This window comes from Phocoena sinus, chromosome 9, assembly GCF_008692025.1.
Source record: "Phocoena sinus isolate mPhoSin1 chromosome 9, mPhoSin1.pri, whole genome shotgun sequence".
In the NCBI taxonomy this organism is placed as follows: Eukaryota; Metazoa; Chordata; class Mammalia; order Artiodactyla; family Phocoenidae; genus Phocoena; species Phocoena sinus.
In genome coordinates this window covers 77473878-77499113 of record NC_045771.1, presented here as the reverse complement: position 1 = coordinate 77499113, position 25236 = coordinate 77473878, and the positions used below count along the sequence as shown (strand labels likewise).

Below are 25236 nucleotides of genomic sequence, written 5' to 3'. Positions count from 1 at the left end.
ACGTCAGCTATGAAGGGAGGACAGGGCTGTGGCAGCAGAGATGCAGACAGAGGGACAGAGTTACCATTGTGTGCTGTTTTATTTCCAAATGGAAAGGGAAGAGTGGGTGAGAAGGAGTTGTTTACAGTTGAAAGACAAGGAATAAAGACTCATAACCAAGCTGCTGCCCTACCAATAGCAAAGTAAATGACTCAGAAGAGGGAGTGAAGTGAACTTAGCATTAGAAAACCCAGGGTCTGAACACTAACTCCCTTCTAAGTACACATTGTCAGGTCACTTTATCTCATTAGTCCTCAGTGCCCATTTCTGGGAGGTGGGACCACTAAGAGCTACATCACAGTGTGTTGTAAGGACTGGGCGAGAATACTTGCTGGGAGCGTGCCTGGTGCAATGGTCCATGTGTGTTTAGCAGATGGTAATTTGAGTCATTATCCCACCAAAGGTCTGAATGGAGACCATCAATGTAATCACTGCTGCTTTCTTTACCATTGTTGTTCATTTAATTTTTATCATCTCTTTAGGAACTTGCTGACAGCCTCTGCTAGCCTGTTCCTCGCTTATATGAAGGACAGAACAAAGATCCAGTTTGGAAATGAGAGAGGAGGACTAACGCACAGCATTGGTTCCATCCACTGATATCTCCCAGAGGTACAGATACGGGATTAATGAAGATGTTGACAAGACTACAAGTTCTTACCTTAGCTTTGTTTTCAAAGGGACTTTTACTTTCTTTAGGGGACCATAACTTTCTGAGGAGGGAGATTAAAATAGAAGGTGACCTCGTTTTAGGGGGCCTATTTCCTATTAAAGAAAAAGGCACTGGAACTGAAGAATGTGGGCGAATCAATGAAGATCGAGGGATCCAACGCCTGGAAGCCATGTTGTTTGCTATTGATGAAATTAACAAAGACAATTACTTGCTCCCAGGAGTGAAGCTGGGGGTTCACATTTTGGATACATGCTCCAGGGATACCTACGCATTAGAGCAATCACTGGAATTTGTCAGGGCTTCTTTGACTAAAGTGGATGAAGCCGAGTATATGTGTCCTGATGGATCCTATGCCATTCAAGAAAATATCCCACTGTTCATTGCAGGGGTCATTGGCGGCTCTTACAGCAGTGTTTCCATACAGGTAAGATTGACAGTGCTGCTGGTAAAACACTGTACCTCTTTGGTTTTATGTCTTGGGAGAACAAGAGGAGAATATCCTAAGAGCTTCATCAATGGATGATATTAGCCATGCAATTGTTCATTGCTATGAGTCTTTGATAATATAGGTTTGCAGACAGAACAGTACTTTAGCAATGAAAATTGTTTAGAGATATATCAGGTAGCTACTGTAGCATAAAAAGCTACCCCAAGATTCAGTGACTTAAAACAACAATTACTGCTTATTATAGTTTATAAGTCTGAAGACTGGCTGGAGTGAGATGATGAAGGCTAATAGGTTCAGCTGCAGGTCGCTCTGCTCCCAGTTTGTCCCTTATCCTCCACCTGGAATCAGTGAGCTAGCCCGGGCATGTTTTTCTCAGAGTGATGACAGAGATGCAAGAGAATGCAAATTTAACTGTACAGTACAGGCCCCTCCCAAGCTTCTGCATGCCTCCAGGCAGAGCAACTCACAAGGCTCTGCCCAGAATCAAGGAGCCGGGAAATATGTGCTTACCCACAATACACGTGCCGCTAAGTTACATCACAAAGGATGTGGATACACGGCAGAGTCATGATTGGAAGTCATCAATACAATCAAGCACAAGAAAGTACAAAATCGCTGAGCTTTATACTTTTCCACACTAATTTTTCCCCAAGTATTGTTTTATTCAGAGATAAATTATAAACAATTTCTCGTGGTATAAACCTGAAAATGTATGCACAGAAGCCAGATAATTACTACCAAAGGAGAAAAAAACAGGGAACAATTTAGCGCATAACTTAAACTAGATAAAAAGTTGATAATTGGTTCTCATCATTTTGTTACGGAAAGAAGGAACGTATTAGTCAAACTCTTGCAGTGCTCACAGGGTCACAGAAGTAGAGGTGGAAAAGAGCGGAGAATTCATCTTCCTCAAACTTCCCAAGACCCAGAAGTATTGGTTTCAGGAAAACTCCCATTGGTAGGTAGCACATGAATTAGAACTCAGATCTTTTGTGCTTTGGGGCTCTTTCAACTGTCCTATGTGATTTCTTTATGTCGCTTCAATATTTTCCTGGTGAATGCGGCAGTAATAAAAGTCCATAAGATAAGAGTCACATATTGAATACTTTGCCTCCTACCAAATGACTATAATCAAAGCCCCAAGCGCTAAAGGAAGTCATAATACACACACGTTGTCTGTATCTGTCGCCAACCACTTAAATTGGTTCTATTTGCACTGGAGTAACCTTATTTCTATATCAGAGATTCGTGGCATTTAAAATTCTACCTGCAATTCTGTGCTGTTCTAAATGACTACTGCAAATTTCTTTCCTTCTACAGTGTACACACTCATATTATGAGGAATTAGGATAATTGGTTTTTCATAAACACCCTTTGACTTCATTAGATGGATAGAAAATACTGCACATCTCAAAGCATATCATGTTAATTTTGCCACTGTTTCTATACTTGGATCAGGTAAGATGGAACTTGCTATTTAAGAAGAGAGAACTAAAATAATGTATATCTGTCATACTTCAATAATACTTTCACCAGATGAGTGCCAAACATTTTATAAATATTTATATTATACTCAATATTACCACTAGTAAAGGATTACACGTATGTCTTTCTGACCTTAGTTTCTCCCAATGCAGTAAATAGCACTCCACAGCAGATGTGTAAATATCTATTTATCCAAAATAATTAACAAACTATGCTAATATAATTTTAATCTAATTTTACTTTCTTATTACCTACAAACTCCTCAAAAGAGGTCAGGTTATCTTTAAAAAAAAAAAAGTAGGTTATTAAAACCCTGCACTTGTTCTCAAGGGAAAAAGCCACTTCTTAATCATCAAAGGACCTGGCTTATTATTTCACTTATCTGGTCCATATCACTATAAAGTCACAAATGCTGATATGGTTTTTGTCTCCACAATATAAATAAAGAAACCAAAACTATCATGCTATACGGAAAAGGTTTTGGCATCAGCAAGACTGGGGTTTGAATTCCAACCCTGGCATTTACTAGATTACCTGTAAAATAAGGAAAAACCATCCACTTTAAGAAGTTGTCGAAAGGATACACTGAGAGAATCCGTGGGAAATGCCTTACCAAAAAACTAACAGATTCAATAAACAGTAACTATTATGGCCCTAAAATCACAGGAAAAAGCAGCGGAAGAGCCACATCTAACAACAACTCCGTGGCCAAGCAGCCCCATGAAATCGTTGCTGGTTCCCCATGGGCTTCATCCATCAGTTAATCTGTATAAAGCTCCTTGTGTATGTCCTGCCCTGTGGCAGGGGTTAGAGAGACCCCTGAAGTCGTAGAGAACACAGCCTTGACCTCGAGGAATGTGAATTCTGGCTGTGGGTACAGTACTATCATGAAATAACAGTGACTACAATTCACAATACATTCGTGGGGCTCACAAAGTAAGAAATGACCTTTAGGAAGGTTTTGAGGATGACTGAGAGAATGAAAGTTGCACTAGAGGAAAGCTAATTGAGCCACAGTGTAAATGAAAGGCTGGATCTGAGGAAACCCATCAGAAAGATATGGCAGATGTCTGTGCGCAAGAGGACAAAGACCTTGACAGGAGTAAGGGGATGAGCTAGAGAAGAAAGGAGAGAGAGGGCTTCACTCCCCGCTCCATTGTCCTCAGGCGCTCAGGCTCTGATTAGACCTCACGCTGGTGCCCTCGGCCAAAGTAAGCAGGGAGGTGGAGCCATCTGTCTACACACTGATCTCCAGGCAGCCTTCCAAGGAACCCTTCGCCACAGGGCCTTGCTTCCAGCTAAGCACCATGAACGAAGAGGTCTTAGGGGCTCTTATATCGCTGAGAATTTAAGAGTGTTATCCTTGTGAAACACATGTCTTTTAATAAGAATCCTAAAAAAAAAAAAAAGAGGGCTTCCCTGGTGGCGCAGTGGTTGAGAGTCCGCCTGCCGATGCAGGGGACACGGGTTCGTGCCCCGGTCTGGGAAGATCCCACATGCCGCGGAGCGGCTAGGCCCGTGAGCCATGGCCACTGAGCCTGCGCGTCCGGAGCCTGTGCTCCGCAACGGGAGAGGCCACAACAGTGAGAGGCCCGCATACCGCAAAAAAAAAAAAAAAAAAAAAAAAGAATAGTCAACCGCAATCCAAAGCAATAGATTCCTAACGGTGATTTTAAGACACTCTTGTACACAAGTGAGAGATATTTTCAAAGAGAGGATTTTTCTGGGAGCCCCTCACACTCACATACTTTTGTTCCTGGACTGATTCTGATCCTCTGCCCTGGTGTCTGGTAACCGTGGTGACAGTGTACAGCTGGTAGCCGCAAAGATCCACGCCCATCAGTCACCTCTGCCATCCATTTTAAACTACTTTGGACTTCCTAAATATTTACTGGAAAACGCCTGTGCTTGAACTAAGCTGGGGGAAGAAAAGAGGGTTAAACTGTAGCAAAAATCTCCTAGTACAAAATCCACCACACAATTTCAAAGATTCCACTCATCTAATTGTTGCACCAAGTCCCAAACCACAGCACAGAGTTTTCAGTCACAAAATTGTCTCTTGAGAGACAGAATGATCAAGAATGATAAAATCTGTGCATCTTCTCTTTTGTGGTTGGCTCAGTTTAGACGTTATCATCTCCCCATTGGGCCCGAATAGCTTTATTGGTGGGAATGCTTCAGCAGGCACTTTTCTCTCCCGTTTCTGCTTCTCTCATTGTCTTCCTACTAAAGAAGAATGCTCCTAGAAATCAGCAGAGGAGATATCCTCTGCTGTATCAGTTCATACAACAGGCAGTTTGCAGATAGCGAAAACTGCGGGAAAGGAGAAATTCTTAATGATTTGCTGAGTTAACCTGTATCACCATTGATGAAAACCGGGACATTTTCCCAACACTGTTATTAAGTAAGACAAACCACTCTGTGGTGGTCCCTCGTCTAAAGCAACGGGACTGATTTTTAAATTTGGTAATCAAAAAAAACTAGCATCAAAATCCTTCTTTATTAGCAAATAGACGTGGGGTCTATTCACCCCCTCTGGTGAATAAGCTTCTTTTCAAAGCATTTTTAAGACTGTATTCTGCTCTCTTCTATAAGCCTGCAATCCACCCACTTGGGGGAAAGTAGTATTTATTCAGGAAAAGAATCAGGCTGGTTGCCTTTAGTGATGCAATTGTCTACATGGTACTATTTTGAAACAGTGTTTATGCTTGTGTTCTTGCAAACAGACTGTAGTTAGAGCTCCTAAGATGTTCAGTCAAAACAAAAAAAATGTCTCTTGAGATGTTCCCCCAAATGTTCCTCACTCCTTTCAGAGGATGTATTATTTCCTCAGTCTTTCTTGCCTTACCAAAGCGAAGTTCAGCTGCAACAAGAGGACAGGCATTAATTGACCCAGTTATTGTTGCGTCCCTGAGCGTTAAAGTGACCTCAGCGACAAAAGGGTATTTGGGTTAGATAGCTCATAAAAAGGGCAGAAGAGAGCCTTGAAAGGATCTTACTACCTCTTTCGCATGCTTGGGAAACAGACCCTTTTTCAGAATTTTTAGCAAGAGCCACATCCCAGGAACTCCTGACCCTGGGAGGTGGCCATTATATCATTTATCATGACATGGATTTGGACATGCCACGCATTGCTCACATCATGTCTCTGAGAAGAATAACTCAAACTAAATCCCTTGCAGTAAGTTTCCCAGATTTTATCTACATGGGGTACAAAGAACGGCCCAAAAAGACACTTGCCACTCTATTATTCCTCCTCCACCTAATTCCACAGTGTGAAAGTGGACCTGTACTGGTCAATTTGTAGTAAACGTCGCCCTCCCTCAATGATTCATTCGTCCTTTAAATTCAAAGGCTGTGGGGAAGAGTCACACGTGAATTGTTGTTCTTATTATAGGAGCGTCAGAAAAAGAGTTGAAGGACTCGGGGTTACAAAAGGCTTCATACGGTTAGCTGTGTCTGAGTATCAGATAGACTACAGAGGGCAAAATAATGCTTTTTCTGTGGATAAATAAATTTAACCTAGAGCAGAGTGTCTCAACGTTGTCACTACTGGGCTGGATACTCCTGTTGCATGGAGCTGCCCTGTGCATTGCAGGATGTTTAGCAGCCTCACTGGTCCCTCCCCACTGGACTACATGCCAACAGCACCCTAAATTGTGACATCCCATAATGTTCCTATACACTGCCAAATTACAAAGTTATCCCCCTTTCCCTCTGACAATCACTGATTTAGAGCAGGGCCTATTCAGGGCCAACATAAGGAAGAGTTATTAGAAACGATAGTCCTGAAGGACGAGGCTGTAAGGAAATGAGTCCTCGGTCACTGGAGTTTATTCAAAGAAAAGCTGGCCTGTAACTGAGGAGACCGAAGCAACATATTAGTATCTGAGCTATGTTGCATTTAAGGGCGTTTCTTAATTTTATAATTATACGTCGCTCAAGCAAAATACTCTATTAGGATGAGTGATTACAAAGGCAGTGTCTAAAACACGAAGCAAAATAAATTACAGACTCTCTTCCATCAGGATTAATTTGAAGAAGTCCAATCGATTGTTACTTCATTTGATTATGGTAGTATTTGTGTGAATTTGGTGAATCAAGCATCTCGACTGTGTACTAATTACAACTAGGGCACTCATAAAATCATTCTTCATCAGAAAATAAGCATTTATTAAGCTTATATATTTTAGGTTCGGCAAGAACACTATATGTAGACACTAGGTAATGTGAAGCAGAGAGCATGCAAAATAAAATTTATAAATATTATTACAAAACAGAAAACAAACTTAGGATTACCAAAGGGGAAAGGGGGGGCAGGGATAAATTAGGAGTTTGGGATTAACAGAGACACACTACTATATATAAAATAGATAAACAGCAAGGATCTACTGTATAGCACAGGGAACTATATTAATATCTTGTAATAGCCTACAAGGGACAAGAATCTGAAAAAGAATATCACTTTGCTGTACACCTGAAACATTGTAAATCAACTATACTTCAATAAAAAAAATTTATAAATAGTAGACATCTTATAAGCCCCTGAGGCATCTATAAGCAAATGAGGAAATATCAAATCCATACATAAAACAGGTACAAGTGTAAGACCGGAGAATCAGCTGACGACAGAAGTCCTAGGAGACCAGAGAGAATGATAGAATGAGCAGAAAGGAACGGAGGTGAAGAAGAAGAAGTCTTTTAGATCCGTGCGAACAGAAAGCCTGCCTTTGAAGTGTCCCTGGAAAGTTGCTTCCTCGTCTACCGATGTATACTACCTGCTCATTCTTTCCTGAAAAAGGAGACCAGTGTTTCTTCCACCTGAAATGCACTGTCCCTCAGCTGTGTGTAGGCCTTGCCAAATCCTTCTCTCCTTCAGTTCTCAGCTCAAACCCTATCCCTTTTGTGAAACGCTGCCCAAGCGCCCACGACCTAAGCACACACTTCCATTACTAGCTTATTATCCTGCTACATGACCAGAAGGCATCCCTAAGTGAATCTTTAGGGATGGGTGTTGCAGATCACACGTGGGTTGCACATCACAACCACGACCTACCTATTCCAGATCAGTCTGGAAGACCGTAAATGAAAAATCAGCGTTTTCCTACAACAGAAAACTGTGTTTGATACAAAAGCCAGATGACGTAGCAAAGTGAGCTTGTGGGACAAAAGTCCCCCCACCCTCCCCACCTCCACTGCCTACGCGCGTGCCACAAAAGGTGCTTTGATCTGAGAGTAGCAAGGGTTCCACTCCACTTGTCCTTAGACTGACTATTCCCAGAGACAACTACCTGAGACTCAGCATAGCTGGGCACCCAGGGCCATTGCAGATCAGGTTAGAGCCCCATCCTTACTCTAATCAAGCTCTCTGCGGTCTCTCCACATAAAGAATACGCAGAGTGTCGAACAGGCCAGATACCACGCTTGGAGCTAACACAGAAGAGAAGGAAACATGATCCTGTACTTAAGAAAAGCAGGGTGACAGCATTAGAAATCCATTTATCAATCTATCTTTAGTGTCTCTATCACTAGAAAAGTAAAACTGATAGCTGCCTTTAATGAGTTTAATATTGCAAATACAACAATCACAGCACGGATACAACTACACATTTTTACCGTGCCTTTTTAAAAAAAGTTCAGCTCAGTGATTACAACTCCGGATGCAGACTACCTCAGATTTATTTGATCCTTCATTACCTCTCTCCTCGTGTCTAAGACTGAGATATGAATAGTACCTCTTTCACTGGGCTATTGCATGAATTAAATGAGAAAATACACGAAAAACAGTAAAAAAATAAATAAATAAATAGTGGTCCACACATAATGAGAATTAAACATTTTAGATTTTAGTAGACATTATCTATTAGCTTTTTTAACTTTTAACATCTGCAGTGCAAGAGGAGTCGTTCCAAGAGGAATTGAGGTTCATGAAGGTCAAACACCTAGTTCAAGCTTCTACCACTTTACAACATTAAAATCCGGATAGCTTGCCTCCGACACTGCCTCACCCCCTCACGTAGTCTAAGCTTCAGAAAAACCCGACTCAACAGTTATCTCTGATAGAATCTTTTATTTTCTTCCCAGACTTTTCACGCAAAAGCAATTTCACCAAGCTGTTGTTTTGAAAACTCTCTCCATTGCTCCTGCTCTCCTCCTCCAAAAAAGGGCAATGCTGTTCAAGGACTTTATCACAGAGAGAGAGGCAACAGCAAGAGCAGTTCAAAAATGCTTTTGTTCAGCCGCATCGCACAGGGAGATCAGCTCCGTGCTTTGCGACCACCTACAGCGGCGGGATAGGGAGGGTGGGAGGGAGACGCAAGAGGGAGGGGATATGGGGATGTATGTATACGTGTAGCTGATTCACTTTCTTATACAGCAGAAACTGACACAACACTGTAGAGCAATTACACTCCAATAAAGACGTGAAAAAAAATAAAATTAAATTCAAAAATTAAAAAATACAATAGCTAAGGGGGAAAAAAATGTTTCTGTTAACACTGTTTCATTGTAGAAATTTCTCGCCAGATATAATTATCTAAGATGCACTATTTCTTCTCCTTTGCTTTGGAGTTAATTTATTCCTTAATTAATTCTCCTTCTGTCATGTGTTTATTTGGAAACTACTCGTGAAAAACAAGAGGTTATACTCTCAGGACTACTGTCCACAGGGCAATAGAATGGCCCATGGCTGAGAACCAGCTTCTGTGGTGGTCACACACCTGTGATGGAGGTCATGAGATGAAAACCAAGGGACACAGGCATTCCTGAAAGATCAGCCAGTGTTTTATAATATGATTACAGATTAATCAGTAAGCTCATCGATGTAGGACTGCTGACACGTTCAGTTAAAACAAAGTTGTGATTTTGCTTTAACGATACAAAGTTCTCTTTCCGAATCACCATTAAACGTGTGTCTTTTTAATGGGGCAATATGTACCAGGCTCAGTATTTCAATATGCAAAGAGCCAACACTTAGCAGTTTATAATAATTAAAGTCCATTGAGTTAATGTAATAGAAGTGCTTTTACTGGTCTGAGAAAAATGCAGTTGAAAACTTACAGAGTACTTTTCCAATTAGTGGACTTGGAAAATCTAAGAATATGTTCCCAAAACACCTGCAGTAAACTCTAAGTAAACGTTGCTACTCCAGGCGGGATAGCAGTGGGACTTTGAACACTGAAATTGTGCTGTCGCTATTTTTGACATCACCACCTGGTATATTATGGAAATCCCTCTGTTACTAGTGACAAAGTCTTGATTCATGCCAGCTCCTTGACTTTACATTCCCGCAGAGGGAACTGTAACACAGGGGAAAATACAATAGGCAGAACACCTTCAAAAATTACGTTCCAAACACAGACCAGATTTCCTTGGCAAGCGGTCAGAATGGCAAAGCATCTTGAGACACTCGCCATCACTTAATAGGGTCGAATTTGCAGGGCACACATCCCAGGGGCTAGCCGGCCCCTCCCAAGCACTGTGCGTCCAATTTGGGTAGCTGCCATTAGGTTCACAATGAGCCCTCAGAGAATACAAACCATGCAGTTAAGCTTTCCCAGTGTGGAAAACAGATGTGATGGAACACATAATCTACAATTTGTTCAGAATTTTTCTACAAAAAAGTAACTTTCCATCGAAATAAAACCACCATGTGCATTAAGCACATATTACCTATGTTGACACAGTCGTTTTAAGGAAGAGTGTTTATACAAGATTTAAAGAAATGGGACAATAAAGACAGGTTGGTGCCATCCAGTGAATTTCAACTGTTATCAAAGTTTACTTACCTGGCTCTCACTTTTTGTTTCCACCTTGAAGAAAGGCTTCAAGCTCTTTTTTCTGAGATGCTTCCAGGAATTTAAAAGTTCGTTAGACTTTTTATAGTCTCCAGGGATGAAAATTATTTATGACCTTCTTCTTTCCAAGAAGAATTCAAGGTGACCTGTAATGACACAAACAGGAGAACAAATTAAGACCTGAGTACTTGAGTAATTACCACCAACCAAATAAATGGTTTTAAGTGGACTCAAACTTTATTTAAACCTCTGATCCTGTCCTTTCTATTATTAACTGACTCACTGTTATTGGGATTACAAGGTCCCTGGCCTTCAAGAACTCACAGCCTGAGTCGGAATGAATATGTCGTCCATCTGATTACCCTTCCCTGACTCTTTCTTTTCAAGTTGGATGTCATCCACTGTGACCTTTTTAGAACATAATTGTGGTCATGTCATTCCCTGAATTAAAAATTTTAATGTCTTTTTTATCTCTTAAAGAAGAAAAATTCAAACTCTTTAGCATAGCGTATAAAAAAGCAGTGCAGCCACAGTCCTTCTATTTTTCCTCACCCTGCTAATCCCTACAGGGCACTGGGTACCCTGATAATATTGAACCATTTGCTGCTCTTAAAGCAAAAGCGCATTTGCCCATCTCTGTCTTTGTGCTCTTTTTTCTGCCTGAAAACTTCCTCTCCCTTCCTCTGCCTGATAACTGTTCACACTCTCTTCAAGATCAAGTCTAAATGTTACTTCTACGTGGGAGCCTGCCATGACTCACCCGAATGTGCTCCTTCACCTGTGTTTTAGTATGAGTACGTGTACCCTTATCTCAAAATTTTATCCTTGTTATGTTTCTTTGTCCCCAAGAGACTACAGCTTCCTAGGAGATAGTGGGGATACATTACTCAGCTTAGGACAACCTAAATTTGAGAATAGCACCTTGTATAATGAGCACTGATTGAAGTTTGCTGAATGAATGACTGCTGGCTTAGCCATTCTCATCACCTCCAATACTTTTCGAACATTAACTATGTGCTAGCCAGTGAGTTAAGTGCTTCACATGTGTTATCACTTAATCCTTAAATAAATTCATAAACCAGAAACTACTTAATCCCTTTTTACAGATGAGAAAACTGAAGCTTAAGGAATGAAAATAACTTGTCTAAATGTATGCAGCTAATGAGAGAAGGGGTTGGTTTGGCTCCAGTCCTACGCACTGAATGCTTGTACTACTTGCTTTTGTACCTGCCAGTTCTGTTGAAGTAATGAACAGTTAACAGGAAAACCATCAATGACATAGTTCTATTTGCTACAAATAATACGGTATATAGCCCTCTGCCCTAAATTATTGCAAAGGACCTCAGAAATAAATACTAATCTTTTTTTTTTTAATTAAGCTACAGCCCTTAGCTCTTCCCACGCTTACCCAACCAACAGCTTTTGGACCTTGGTTAACAGTCAAAAAGGATAGGAGTGCCTTTTTATTGATAGGACTAAATTTATCATATTATGTTATACAAGGGACTTCAGGGCCACAGAAAAATATGGATTAGTTAACTGTGGCTCTGTTAAATCCTCAAGAGGCATTGTCAAAAATCAATATCCAAGGCACTAAAGGATGCGTTTTTAACAGGTCTGTTGGTGTCAAGTTACCCCTGGAGTCATCGTTTCTCAGGTGTCACTAGCAGACACTAATGCACGCTGGACCAGATATGCCACAGACCTGATCTTACTGTCAGAGACTGCAATTCAAGCCAGTTCAGTTCCATGATTTCTCTTGAAAGTTAATTCATGGGGGTGAAGGAGCAAAGAGCAGATACAGGCTGATTCAGTGGGCAAAATACCATCTCGTTCCTATTCTAAGTACCTGCTAAGTCTAGCTGGAAGCAAAGTCACTCCTGAGATGGTGCCTGTTAGTAAGGGAGAAAGACAGACCCTTGTCGAACGTGCGTTTCTTACGATGAGAACCTGACATGTCTGATGATGCCAGTCTCCCGGAAAAATGCGATCCAAGGGATCCTATATGGTCTGCATAGCAGTTCAGCCTCAGTGATAAGCGATGAGAACACCAAAATGGCTAACCTTGCTATTCATAAATTCCTTTGTCACAAAGGAAGAAAATGAAAGTGTCTGCCTATCTGAGTTGCAAATCACAGGTGTTGAGTGCAAATATTTCAGGAAAGGGAGGGATAGAAATCAGGGTTACTGAAAGCCATTTATGAAGGCTTCTGCCATGACTAAGGAGTCCTTTGTCTGGAACGTCCCTGCAAAATCATCAGGACTGAGTCATACCATTAATGGGAATGGCAGTGTAAATCTTTGACTAGAGCATTTTTTGTGCTCATGGCATGTAAGAATCAGTGGCTTCTGCAGATTAAACTGAGAAAACTGGCATTTGCTACCCTCCATTACATGATTTCCTAAATCCAGATTAATCTCTGACCTTCAAACATGGGCTCCAGTCAACTCTTTTCATGTAAAATATTCCCAGATGTGCTGTAGGCAGTGTGGTCCAAAAAAAAAAGTGACTAATCCTTTCTGTGATAACAATGTGATTGGCATCCTTTATGGGCAGATAACTCATGTGATGGGAACAGCTTGAATTCCTCAGGCAGTTTCTCAACAACACATCACCTCCAGTTTCAGTTTAAAATCCAAGCCAATCTGGGATTTTGTACAGCTAACAGTGCCGCTTGATCAATCTGAACAGGAGCGTCACTGAGGTCTCTTCCAAGCATCACAAGTTTTAGAACTGGCTTTAGGTAATAACATGGGTTATAAGGTAGCAGATGGTTTAAAGTACAGTCAAATTTGTACAGCACTCTTCCGGGCTTATAAATAATCACTTAATTAAAAGAATGAAACAAAGCCATCAGCACTGCATGTGTGATAAAACTATTAAAGGTGTAGGCTTATTCTTAGAAAACAGCCCCAAAGCGGTATGGGAATAGCGTCGAATGCAAAGGCAAACCCATGGAGGTTATTATCAAGTCTCCTAATTCCCAGGACAGCAGCAACGGCTTATTTTTCAAATGTACACAGTTCAGCTTTGCAGATAGCATGTTTCTTGGACAATCACCTTAGTGGGAAACTTATTTCTACTGGACACTAGACGTACATACGCCTTTTTGTCTTCTGCTGAAAAAAAAAAATGTTTGGCACTGTGTCACCACAGAAGGCATGACGCTCACGTTTAAAATGGATACATCACGGATAACCTGAATGGGAAGAGTGACCCCAGGATGTGGGAGTTCACAGGTGACTCTGAATTTTCCAATTCATATTCCCTTTTTCCACAACCTCAAAGAATAGACTACCCGAGCTCTTTCCCATAGCTTACATTCTTTTTTTCCCCATGATCGAAGCATCACTGAAATGAAGCATGACACCTGGAATTCTAAAGAGTCCCCGTGACTTGCTGAAAAATGTCGGGAGAAGTAAAACTCCCCAATAAATTGGTCTTTAACTCAACATTCCCAGCCGTGAATAAGGATGGTTTGGATGCCTACAGTAGCATCACTTCACAGCTGGCTACTGATTATGGGAAAGACATTCCCAAGAAAGAATAAGAACTGAGCAACTGATGTGAGCGCTGAGTGTGTCCGGTTGCTTACGTATCTTGTACATGACTCATTTGTCTCCAAGAAAACCTTACCTTATCAGCAGAGCTAGTAAGCGTTCATCTGATGAAGTCTTCCCTTTGGTATATGTTTATATGATTCCTACTTTAGGTTTATGTGGTTTGAGGACTAAGGCTCCATGGTAAGGCCTTAGTTTGTCTTCCTTAAGACAAAAAGGCACCTTTGTAGCTCAAAGGAAATTGGTGCACTGGCCAGATCCCGTTGGGGTGATATTGACTTCCTTTTGTATATTCCTAGTTAGTTACGCAGAGATAATTTGGAGAAATCGGTTTAATGGTATGAAAACCTTTGCTTCAGCTACCTCAAGGTCTAAGCCAATTGTCTATGTGTCGTCTCATTTTGGTGAAAACTTGACAAGGATTAATGAAGGATCCACACTGCACAGAATATTGTTTATAGGTAGTGTTTGAGAGGAGCTTTACACTGCTTGCTGGTGGGTAGCTAGTTTGGGGGCGGGGGAGTTCCCACAGAAACCGTATCCTTGCAATTAGGAAAGGTCACATGAAAGAGCAGGAAGCTATCAACTCATTTATCATCTATTTAACAAACAATACAGAGCATCTCTCTACTCTGCAAGGCATCGAGCAAACAGAGATTAACAATGTTCATTCCCTGTTTTTCAGAGTTTTCACTCCAGTAGAGGAATTAGTGAATGATCTAGAAGTAACCATACACTTTGATTAGTGCCATGAGGGAAATACATAGAGGAGTGACAGAGTCTCAGAAGATGGGCACACAACTTGGCCTGAAATGACAAATCAAGGCAGGTTTCTCAGAGAAGGGGCCCTTGAATGGATTCACTGAACACACAAGTGGTAAAGGTCATTCTAAGCACAAGGAACAACACATGCAAAGGCACATAGAATTGAGGAAATAACTATATAGAGAAACCCTATAGAGTTAGTTCATTTGGAGGGGAAAATAATGGGAAAATGGTAGCAGAAGTTCAACAGCATGTACCATTGGTTTGGTGGACAACTATTGCTGGTGGAAGCCATCTTAAATGACTCCAGCTTAAAACCGCGAAAATGGGACAAAGACAAAAATACTCATTTCAGACCATAGCATCTACTGGAAAATGTAATAGTAGCCAGCCAAGCCTAGCACCTTAAGCATTTCTCCTCGAGTCAAAAAAAAGTAATACATTTGTGACTTGAGAGGTTACAGTGAAAACATTGCACAACATAGTCTGGAATAAATTCAAACCACCCAGAAAGTGGATACCCCAAGGTGTTTGAACATTGAACATAAAACTATAGTACACGCTACATGCAGAAAGGGTGTCTGCAAAACTTGTATGTGGCCTCTCAGGCCCTAGGAAACAGGCTCTGCCATAAGGTCTTGGTGTTTCTCACATAAATCATAAAGCCAAACCTGATCATGATATTTATAGCTTGAAGCTTTCAAACTCCCAGCTGAAATGTCCCCTGGTTTCTTAGACAACTAGACAACTAGACCATCGCTAGATGGTCAGTCAGTAAACAAATGTCTATGGAACCATCTCAAAGTATAGACTGACAAATGAAAAAGTATACTTTTTTTTTTTTTTTGCAGTACGTGGGCCTCTCACTGTTGTGGCCTCTCCCATTGCGGAGCACAGGCTCCGGATGCACAGGCTCAGCGGCCATGGCTCACGGGCCCAGCCGCTCCGCGGCACGTGGGATCCTCCCGGACCGGGGCACAAAACCCGTGTCCCCTGCATCGGCAGGTGGACTCTCAACCACTGCGCCACCAGGGAAGCCTGAAAAAGTATACTTTTGATAACAAGGAATGATTGCTCATGGTCCTCCAATCAAGGAGTTAGTGCCTTGACAGGTGAAAAAAGACAGACATACTATAACTTAAAATATATCGTTGCTATATTGTAATGAGAGGAATCCCATACGGCAGAGGCTAAGAGCTTGAATTACGGAATGGATCGAATAAGTGTGGGAAGTGGAGCATAGTGTCAGATGCCTGGGATCAGATTCTGTCTCTATCACCTAGGGGCTCTTCAGCAGGATCCCTAGGTGCTCTGTGCCTCAGTCCCTCAATCTGTAAAATGGGATAATGGTAGTATCAGCCTCATAAGATTGTTATGAGGATTAAAGAAGATAATATATCTACAACAGTAGATCTAAATTCATATATAAAGAGAGCAAACCGCTTAATAATCCCTCTTGGACTTTAGCCCCCCTTGGATTTTTGGTGGACTTTTGCAACATTCACCTTTGCATGTGTATCCTCATTTTTTTCCTAGTTTTCTTAGCCTTTCTTCACTTGTGTAATTTTAACTTAAATCCACAAACATACATCTCTCCCTATGTAATACCACCTTATTGCCAGAGGAGACTAGACCTTTGGAAAAATCAAGAGACTGGGCTCTAATCTTAATTTTTTGCTTATTGGTTGTGTAAAATTTGGAAATTCACTTCACTCTGTGAGCTTCAGTTTCCTCACCTATAAAGCAAAAGGCTTAGATTATCTTCATGGCTTCTTCTAGCTCTAAAATGTAATGATCTTATAGCTTATTTATATCTTTTTCCAAAGTCATTGATAAAAATTTAATCCCACTTGACCACCTCATACAGACTTTCTTCCAAGCTGTTCTCCTTTAGTATATTTAACTTTTTCACCCAATTCCTATCGTTTTCCCTTTTTCACAAGAGTCCAAGTAATGTCACCAAAACCCGTTGAAGTCACAGGCCGTGGCTACAACTCCTCCCTAAATGGTTCAACTAATGTTGAAAACACGCTAGTGAGGGGCTTCCCTGGTGGCGCAGTGGTTGAGAGTCCGCCTGCCAATGCACGGGACACGGGTTCGTGCCCTGGTCCAGTAAGATCCTACATGCCGCAGAGCGGCTGGGCCCGTGAGCCATGGCCGCTGAGCCTGCGCATCCGGAGCCTGTGCTCCGCAGCTGGAAAGGCCACAACAATGAAAGGCCCGCATATGGCAAAAAAAAAAAAGATTCTAGTGAAACTGATTCTTAGTGAATCCATGCTGATTCCCTGTAACTGTCTTGTTCATTTCTAAGTGCCTGCTTGCTCTCTACTGGAAACTCTATTTTAGAAAATTACCAAACTGTATCATGGTTATTGATTTATATTTATTCCTGATTTGTACTTGCTGAATTTGCCCTTACTCCTCCATTTTTACCCTCTGACAGTCCTCCCGTTATTGGTTTCTCAGAAATTATTAATAATGATTATCTAATATAATCTGCAATATCTTCCAGAACTCAGAACTGGAGGCAAACTTCATTGATTATGGGCTTTTCTTTTGGTCTTCTGTCCTACTTGGGTGTGAGAGAACTTTTTCATATATTTGCTTCACCATTTCCAGGTTAGGAAACATTCTCACTTAGGAGCAAGAAAGACACTGGGCAGTGTCTTTCTTTCACTCTTGTGGAACCAGCTGTCTCATCCAGCGATTTTATCTCTTCTCACCACACCTTTTCCTAAAATGTAATTTTAAAAAAATAACAACAACAAAAATCACTCCATTTTCACATTCTGTGCTTTAGTCTCCCTAATCCTCACAGGTTCCTGCCAATCTTTTACATTGTCCACGAGGCTGCCCAAGGACCTAACACACCTACAGCTTTCATCCTCTCACTAGTCCTTTCAACATTCAAATGCCCCATTAGAGCCTAGCAACCCAGTGGCTTCTTTGGAGGTCTTGTCTCTTCTGTCTTATTGAGACTATTATGTGTTGTCTGAATTATTTTCTAAGCCTTCATATTGCTCTTAAGCTATATACCTTTTTATTAGAGTTTCTAACCATGAGAAGTATATCTTGACTTTTCAAGTGTTTTTTTCCTAAAGGATATAACTAGATCTTTTTTCCTTCCTCCACTCCTACTAAAACTATAATTGGGTAACTTTCTGCCAAAGTCCACATTATTTCCCCATCCTAAAATGATCTTTTATTTTTAAAATTATGTCCAATGTAGGAGTCCCCTTATTTCTTCATGGTTTCACAGAAGAAACCATATGGCCAGTAAAGTAAGTCAGGAACATTTCAGACACCCAGTTTTTAGGCAAATGACACAGGAAACACCCAGCTAACAATTATCTGGCTATCCCCCAACCCTAGTTTTAAGTTTTATGTTAAAAAGGACACTCCTAATAGCAATTAGGTGATCCATGGAGTAAACCACAACACTGCTTCAGTTCCTCCCTCCTGTCTTTCTGTGTTTCAGACCTCAGATTCAAAGTCACACAGAAGACAGCAGACAGGAGGTTATGAGAGGACAGCCAGGGTCCTTAAGGTCAAAAGACCTGCTTCTGAATCTTGATTTTGCCCTCACTTTCTAATCATATCATTATGAAGAAGCTTCTTCATCTAGCAGAACTCAGTTTGTGCATCTCTAAAATGGAGAAAACAGTATCCATCATAAAAGGCAGTTGTGAATATCAAAGGAGAAAATATACACATAAATACCCAGTACATTAGCAACTGGTTTTACAACAGTATAAACATTTTGAAAATGCACAAACCAAGCAAAGAACTTTATTCTTCTCTAGAAATCAGGTTGGGGTGGGTGAGGGAGGGAAAGGAAGGGAGATTTATAATCTGCTGATTTCTGTAGTATTTACTTTTTACATTAAGCATTTTTACTCTTGTAATCTAAGGAAACTAGTTTTAAAATGAACAGTTCACCATGACAAAAGGACTTCAACACTTTGTTCTATCATTCATTTGCAGCACATGTATTTCTAATGTAACTCTGAACATCACAATTTTGACTATATGATTGCTCCATGCTATCTAATATAGGAAATACAATCGAGATTATACTTACTCCTTTATGAGTGTTCCATTCTCATGTTTAGCTCACTAAATATGCCTCCTTTTTCTAAAGTAGGCTGTAGTTTCCTCATTAAACACACACACATATAACTATTCTTTTAATTATTGAAGTAGAGTTGATTTATAAAGTTGTGTTAGTTTCAGATGTGTAGCAAAGTGATTCAGATATATATGTGTATATATATTCTTCTTCAGATTCTTTCCCATGATAGGTTATTACAAGATATTGAATATAGTTCCCTGCGCTATACAGGTCTGTATTATCTATCTTATATACAGTAGTGTGTATATCAGATAACTACTCTTAAAATGATGGCAATAGTTGCAGTTTTATTCTAACCCACCATCTTCCCACCCATGCTACAGCTCACTGTGCTCCTTCGCAGCCCAGAGAATCTTCTCCATATTTCCATCATTCTATGGTTACTTCACTGTCTTGTACAGTCTGCCTTGTTTGTAAATTGTTCTCAGATATCCTGGAGGGGTAGAATGAAGCCACAGGACCCTATCCGTCAAAAGACAAGAACTTTTTCCTTCAGCAGCTTTTCATTACTCATATCCCTCCGGGAGAAAAAAGTTTCAGCAGTTTAGGACCCTTTCACTGTGTTTCCTAGATGCCAGAAAATGATGTCTCTGGGCATTTTTCAGGGGCTTTCATTCTCTGCCTCCCTGAGGGGTTCAGGTCCTGATGAATAGAACCTGAAGATTAGAAAACTGTAGCATCCAGAAGAGATGGCCTCTCCAGTGTCACCCAGAAACTCGAGAATCAAGCCAAGCGCATGCACAGACAGGGCTCTTATCACCAGTCTGCCACAGTGGTACTTACATCCCAAAGAAGCCAGGTACTCAGTACAGAAGTGATGACAGTGCTGGCTCAGGGCCATCTCAACCAGGCTAAGTAAACAAGCAACACCCCCCAGCCCCCGTTCAAATGAACCAATAGAGGTCATTTTGTTCAGGGTGTCTAGGCGTGAGAAAAGAAAAAGTAAATGGCATACTAGCCTTCATCCATCCACTCACCTCCATTCCCCAAAATTCACTCACATCCTAGGATATATATTAAAAAAGAGTCTTTACCAAATGCAAAAAGTATCTGGATCCTAAATTTGCATTATATTGTGTGCTAAGCGCCAGATTTTCTTGCTGTTCTCTTTGTAGTTACGTGAGAGGTACCAGGATTTGAAAAGACATGGAAAACATTTTTGATAGCTCTAGGCTACATTAAGGGTTGGTTTTAATAGCAGGCCCGATCTCTAAGAACATGCCATGTGGCCGTGTATGAATTTGGCTGTTGGTTTCTGTTGCCAGATGAAATGATGATTAATCAGGACTCAGCTGTGAGTTGTTTGATAGTACTTGTGCTCTTTGCTAACAGCTGCTTATTTCAAGCTGTGCTTCCTACATGTCAAATATAAACCTGAAACCACAATTTCCAGAAGGGAAATTTCAAAGTACGCAGAGTATATTGGAATATTCAACGTTGTTTCCAATTAAAGTCCACTTAGTATATTATGTAACTAAAGTCAGTGAAAAGATAGAAATGTTCAGAATACATGAGGTAGGTAGCCAGGAAAAACAAAAACAAACTTGTTATTAGATTTACATATAATCTGTGTATATATTTTAAAATGTATAAATTTCACAAATACTCTAAGTATAAAATGCTCCTTGATACGCTAGTGTCACTTTCCTTTTTTATTCTGTAATAAATAAAAACAGTGAAATATTATTGACAGGTAAATAACAATTTTACATTCTTTATTCGAAATAAGTAAACATTTTAAAGTAAATGGTTCTTTTTTTGACCAGGTCCTCGACACTTCCTTATTTGCTTTTTAATCAAAAATATCATAAGAATAGCATTTGTATCCTTGGACTATGTATACTCCAAACAGAAACAAAACGTTGAAAAGGCAAAGAAAATGTTGGTCAAGCCCGTCAGAAGTTTAGAAAGGTATATGCCTAAAATTTGGCATGCACCAAAAAAAAAATGGATATTTTTTTTTGTTTTGGCTTAACCTAGATAATAAATGTCTAATGTGGACTGTCCATGTGGCATACAGTTCCCAAATTAAACTCTTTCAGAGACTGCTGTTTTTAGCAAAAGAGGGGGAAGTGAGAATTAGACAACACCCAGCCTCTTTCTATACAACCGCAGCCAAGTTGTCTAAAAACCTAATTGGGCCAATTCACTGTAGTTCATTGTTAGACTGAGTTATAAGAGGACCCCAGAAACTTAAAACAACTTCACTGGGACACCTGAACAGGATTGATCCTGGTCCAGTGTCTATTATAAAGTCTAGGAGAGAAAGAGGAGTGCCCTTCCCATTTCTCTGTCTTTTCCCCACCCTTGAATTACCTGTTCGGGACCTACTCCCTAATACTCCAAATACAGAATCCAGGGAAGTATCTGGCAAAGCGTCCAGAAAAGCTTAGCGATCTAGAGGTGAAAAGGGAGCTGGGTAAAGGCCTGCTATCCTTTATCTTTCATGTGCAGTCAGTTCCCTCCGGGTTTCTAAAAATGGTACTTCCCCTGTCTCCCTCCCTCAGGTGGCCAACCTGCTGAGGCTGTTCCAGATCCCGCAGATAAGCTACGCGTCCACCAGCGCCAAGCTCAGCGACAAGTCGCGCTATGATTATTTTGCCAGGACCGTGCCCCCCGACTTCTACCAGGCCAAAGCCATGGCCGAGATCTTGCGTTTCTTCAACTGGACCTACGTGTCCACTGTGGCCTCCGAGGGCGATTACGGGGAGACAGGGATCGAGGCGTTCGAGCAGGAAGCCCGCCTGCGCAACATCTGCATCGCCACGGCGGAGAAGGTGGGGCGCTCCAACATCCGCAAGTCCTACGACAGCGTGATCCGCGAGCTCCTGCAGAAGCCCAACGCGCGCGTCGTGGTCCTCTTCATGCGCAGCGACGACTCGCGCGAGCTCATCGCCGCCGCCAGCCGCGCCAACGCCTCCTTCACCTGGGTGGCGAGCGACGGCTGGGGCGCGCAGGAGAGCATCGTCAAGGGCAGCGAGCACGTGGCCGACGGCGCCATCACCCTGGAGCTAGCCTCCCAGCGCATCCGCCAGTTCGACCGCTACTTCCAGAGCCTCAGCCCCTACAGCAACCACCGCAACCCCTGGTTCCGGGACTTCTGGGAGCAGAAGTTCCAGTGTAGCCTCCAGAACAAGCACAACCACCGGCGCCCTTGCGACAAGCACCTGGCCATCGACAGCAGCAACTACGAACAAGAATCCAAGATCATGTTCGTGGTGAACGCGGTGTACGCCATGGCCCACGCCCTGCACAAAATGCAGCGCACCCTCTGTCCCAACACCACCAAGCTGTGCGACGCCATGAGGATCCTGGACGGGAAGAAGTTGTACAAGGATTACTTGCTGAAAATCAACTTCACAGGTAAGCGAGGAGCCTTTAATCATCTTCTGTGGTGCGAACAGTGAATCAAAGAGGAATCAAATACCTCTGCCCCCGACTCAGAAATCTTTTTTTTCAGACCTACACAAGGGGCTCAAACTGTGAAATATTCCAAGATGCGATACAATGGCTTTTTGATGTTCTTACTTATTTTTGAGTGAATATCTTGGCTGGTACACCACATGAAATTGAAAGGCCCCCTAGGCTGCACTGATATGTGGTAGCTGCCTAGACGCGGGCCATGCCACATTTATTCTCTTTCTTGTGATTAGCTGTAGGATATGACACGTGTGATATGGGCATTTAATCTTCTTTAGCAGAACTGACAGCGCTCTAAGGAACATAAACTTCCAAGCTTTCCTTTTGGGTGATTTGACCAAAAGAGTCTCATAACTTTCTCAGCGGGGGAGAGAAAAAAAGTCACTCTTCCCAGAGCCTAATTAGGGAGGGAGAGGGAAAGATACTCAGAGCATGGTGATTCCAGGCATTTGAGTTTATGTCTTCTGCTGTACAGCAACATTTCCATGTCAGTATTAAGGGCTGTGGATTTTCTCAAATGATGTTCTGAAATGAAACTGTTTTCCTGGGAGCTTGACTTTAAGCAAACTGAAGACTGATGGAAGTCATTCTGATACAGACGTGAAATTCCAAAGGTGTATTCAAAGTGGCTCTTGCTGCAACTTCATTTCTTTATAAATATGGTCTAAACATTTCTCAATATAGCACTGTGTTTTGATGCACTTCTAATATATAAAAAGCAAGACATCTTTAGAACTGCATTCTCTTCTAAGGTGCATGTGATATCAGTGCATTAAGATACTAGTTTGGGGGATTTTAGCTTAATCCTCAATCCTAAAATGGTAAGTAATATTATTGGGCACAAAAGATTTTGATGCCAAAAATATTACAATGATAAAATGCTTTCATTGTCTAAATTGCTAATCATCTCCCATGCCACTAGGGCATCATTCTAGTCTGCAGAGTCTGTTTCAATTGATTTATCATCCAAGACATGAAAGTTTGTATGCTCAAATCATACTACCATTGGAGCAAGTAGCAGTTCTCACATCTCCCTTACAGATTTGACTCAGAAGTCAAAGGGCCTGAAAAATCACTGGTAGTACTGAGAAAAGACCTCATGACAATTGGCTCCTATTCTAGAACTCTAACCCCTAAACTAGCCTTGAAAATAAGCACAAAAATTACCAGACTGCATTTTTGCACATCCTTTCTTCATTCCATCCAGAGGGAGCCAAAAGTAGCAGAGATCAATTATGTCAGTATTCCCTGCTATTCATCTGATGGATACCATCTTTATCATTAGAATGACCACTGTAAATGTTAAGATTAAAACTTTCCTGTGCCCTGTACTCCCACAGGTATATTCCATATAGGAATGTGTGTGTGTGTGTGTGTGTGTGTGTGTGTGTGTGTGTGTGTTCCACATATTTATTTATTTATTCAGGATTTATCTCAAAATCCCAGATCATTTCACACTGACATCTCCAGGATATAAGACTGCACCACAGTGTCAGTAAAAAAGAATATCTTTACTCTAAATATAAATGAACTCTCAGGTATCTATAAATAGCATCTACAATGCACTTAATTCTTAAAGATGAATAAGATTAGCACCCTTCTCCCCTTTCAAACTAACCTTGGGGTAACCATTTATCTTTATGCACCACAAGTATTAATTAACTCTGTTATTGTAGTTCATTACTCCCTAGGATGCAAATAGACAAATACATCCACTCATCAACAGCTAATAAAAAGAAACCTCTTGGATTTCAGAGAGCCTTTACAAGGTGTTTTCTGTAAGCAAAGTATTTTCCTTCATTTCACTGACTGAGTCTTAAATGGCAAAGAAAAGTGAAGAAATAAGGCCATTATTTGGATAAATAAAACAACAGAATCTTCTTTCTTTTTTTATTTTTGAATTTTATTATATTTATTTTTTTATACAGCAGGTTCTTATTAGACATCAGTTTTATACACATCAGTGTATACATGTCAATCCCAATCGCCCAATTCATCACACCCCCACCACCACCCCCACCACCACTTTCCCAGCTTGGTGTCAATATGTTTGTTCTCTACATCTGTCTCTCAAATTCTGCCCTGCAAACCGGTTGATCTGTACCATTTTTCTAGGATCCACATACATGCATTAATATACGATATTTGTTTTTCCCTTTCTGACTTACTTCACTCTGTATGACAGTCTCTAGATCCATCCACGTCTCAACAAATGACACAGTTTCGTTCCTTTTTATGGCTGAGTAATATTCTATTGTATATATGTACCACATCTTCTTTATCCATTCGTCTGTCAATGGGCATTTAGGTTGCTTCCATGACCTGGCTATTGTAAATAGTGCTGCAATGAACATTGGGGTGCGTGTGTCTTTTTGAATTATGGTTTTCTCAAGGTATATGTCCAGTAGTGGGATTGCTGGATCATATGGTAATTCTATTTTTAGTTTTTTAAGGAACCTCTATACTGTTCTCCATACTGGCTGTATCAATTTACATTCCCACCAACAGTGCAAGAGGGTTCCCTTTTCTCCACACCCTCTCCAGCATTTGTTGTTTGTAGATTTTTTGATGATGCCCATTCTAACTGGTGTGAAGTGATACCTCATTGTACTTTTGATTTGCATTTCTCTAATAATTAGTGATGTTGAGCAGCTTTTCATGTGCTTCTTGGCCATCTGTATGTCTTCTTTGGAGAAATGTCTATTTAGGTCTTCTGCCCATTTTTGAATGGGGTTGTTTGTTTTTTTAAATTTTAAGCTGCATGAGCTGTTTATATATTTGGCAGATTAATCCTTTGTCCATCGATTCATTTGCAAATATTTCCTCCCATTCTGAGGGTTGTCTTTTTCTCTTGCTTATGGTTTCCTTTGCTGTGCAAAAGCTTTGAAGTTTCATTAGGTCCCATTTGTTTTTTTTTTTG

General features: G+C 41.0%; 1 protein-coding gene across 2 annotated transcripts in view; it reads left to right on the top strand.

Moving 5' to 3' along the window:
* Positions 1 to 25236, top strand: part of GRM3 (glutamate metabotropic receptor 3) — a 235026-nt gene that overhangs the window by 129185 nt on the left and 80605 nt on the right. For both annotated transcript variants that reach the window (XM_032643200.1, XM_032643201.1), the window contains exons 2-3: positions 522 to 1133; positions 21404 to 22259. In XM_032643200.1, the coding sequence (XP_032499091.1) occupies positions 666 to 1133; positions 21404 to 22259 (1324 nt within the window). In that variant the 5' untranslated portion in view covers positions 522 to 665. The remainder of the gene's footprint in view (positions 1 to 521; positions 1134 to 21403; positions 22260 to 25236) is intronic.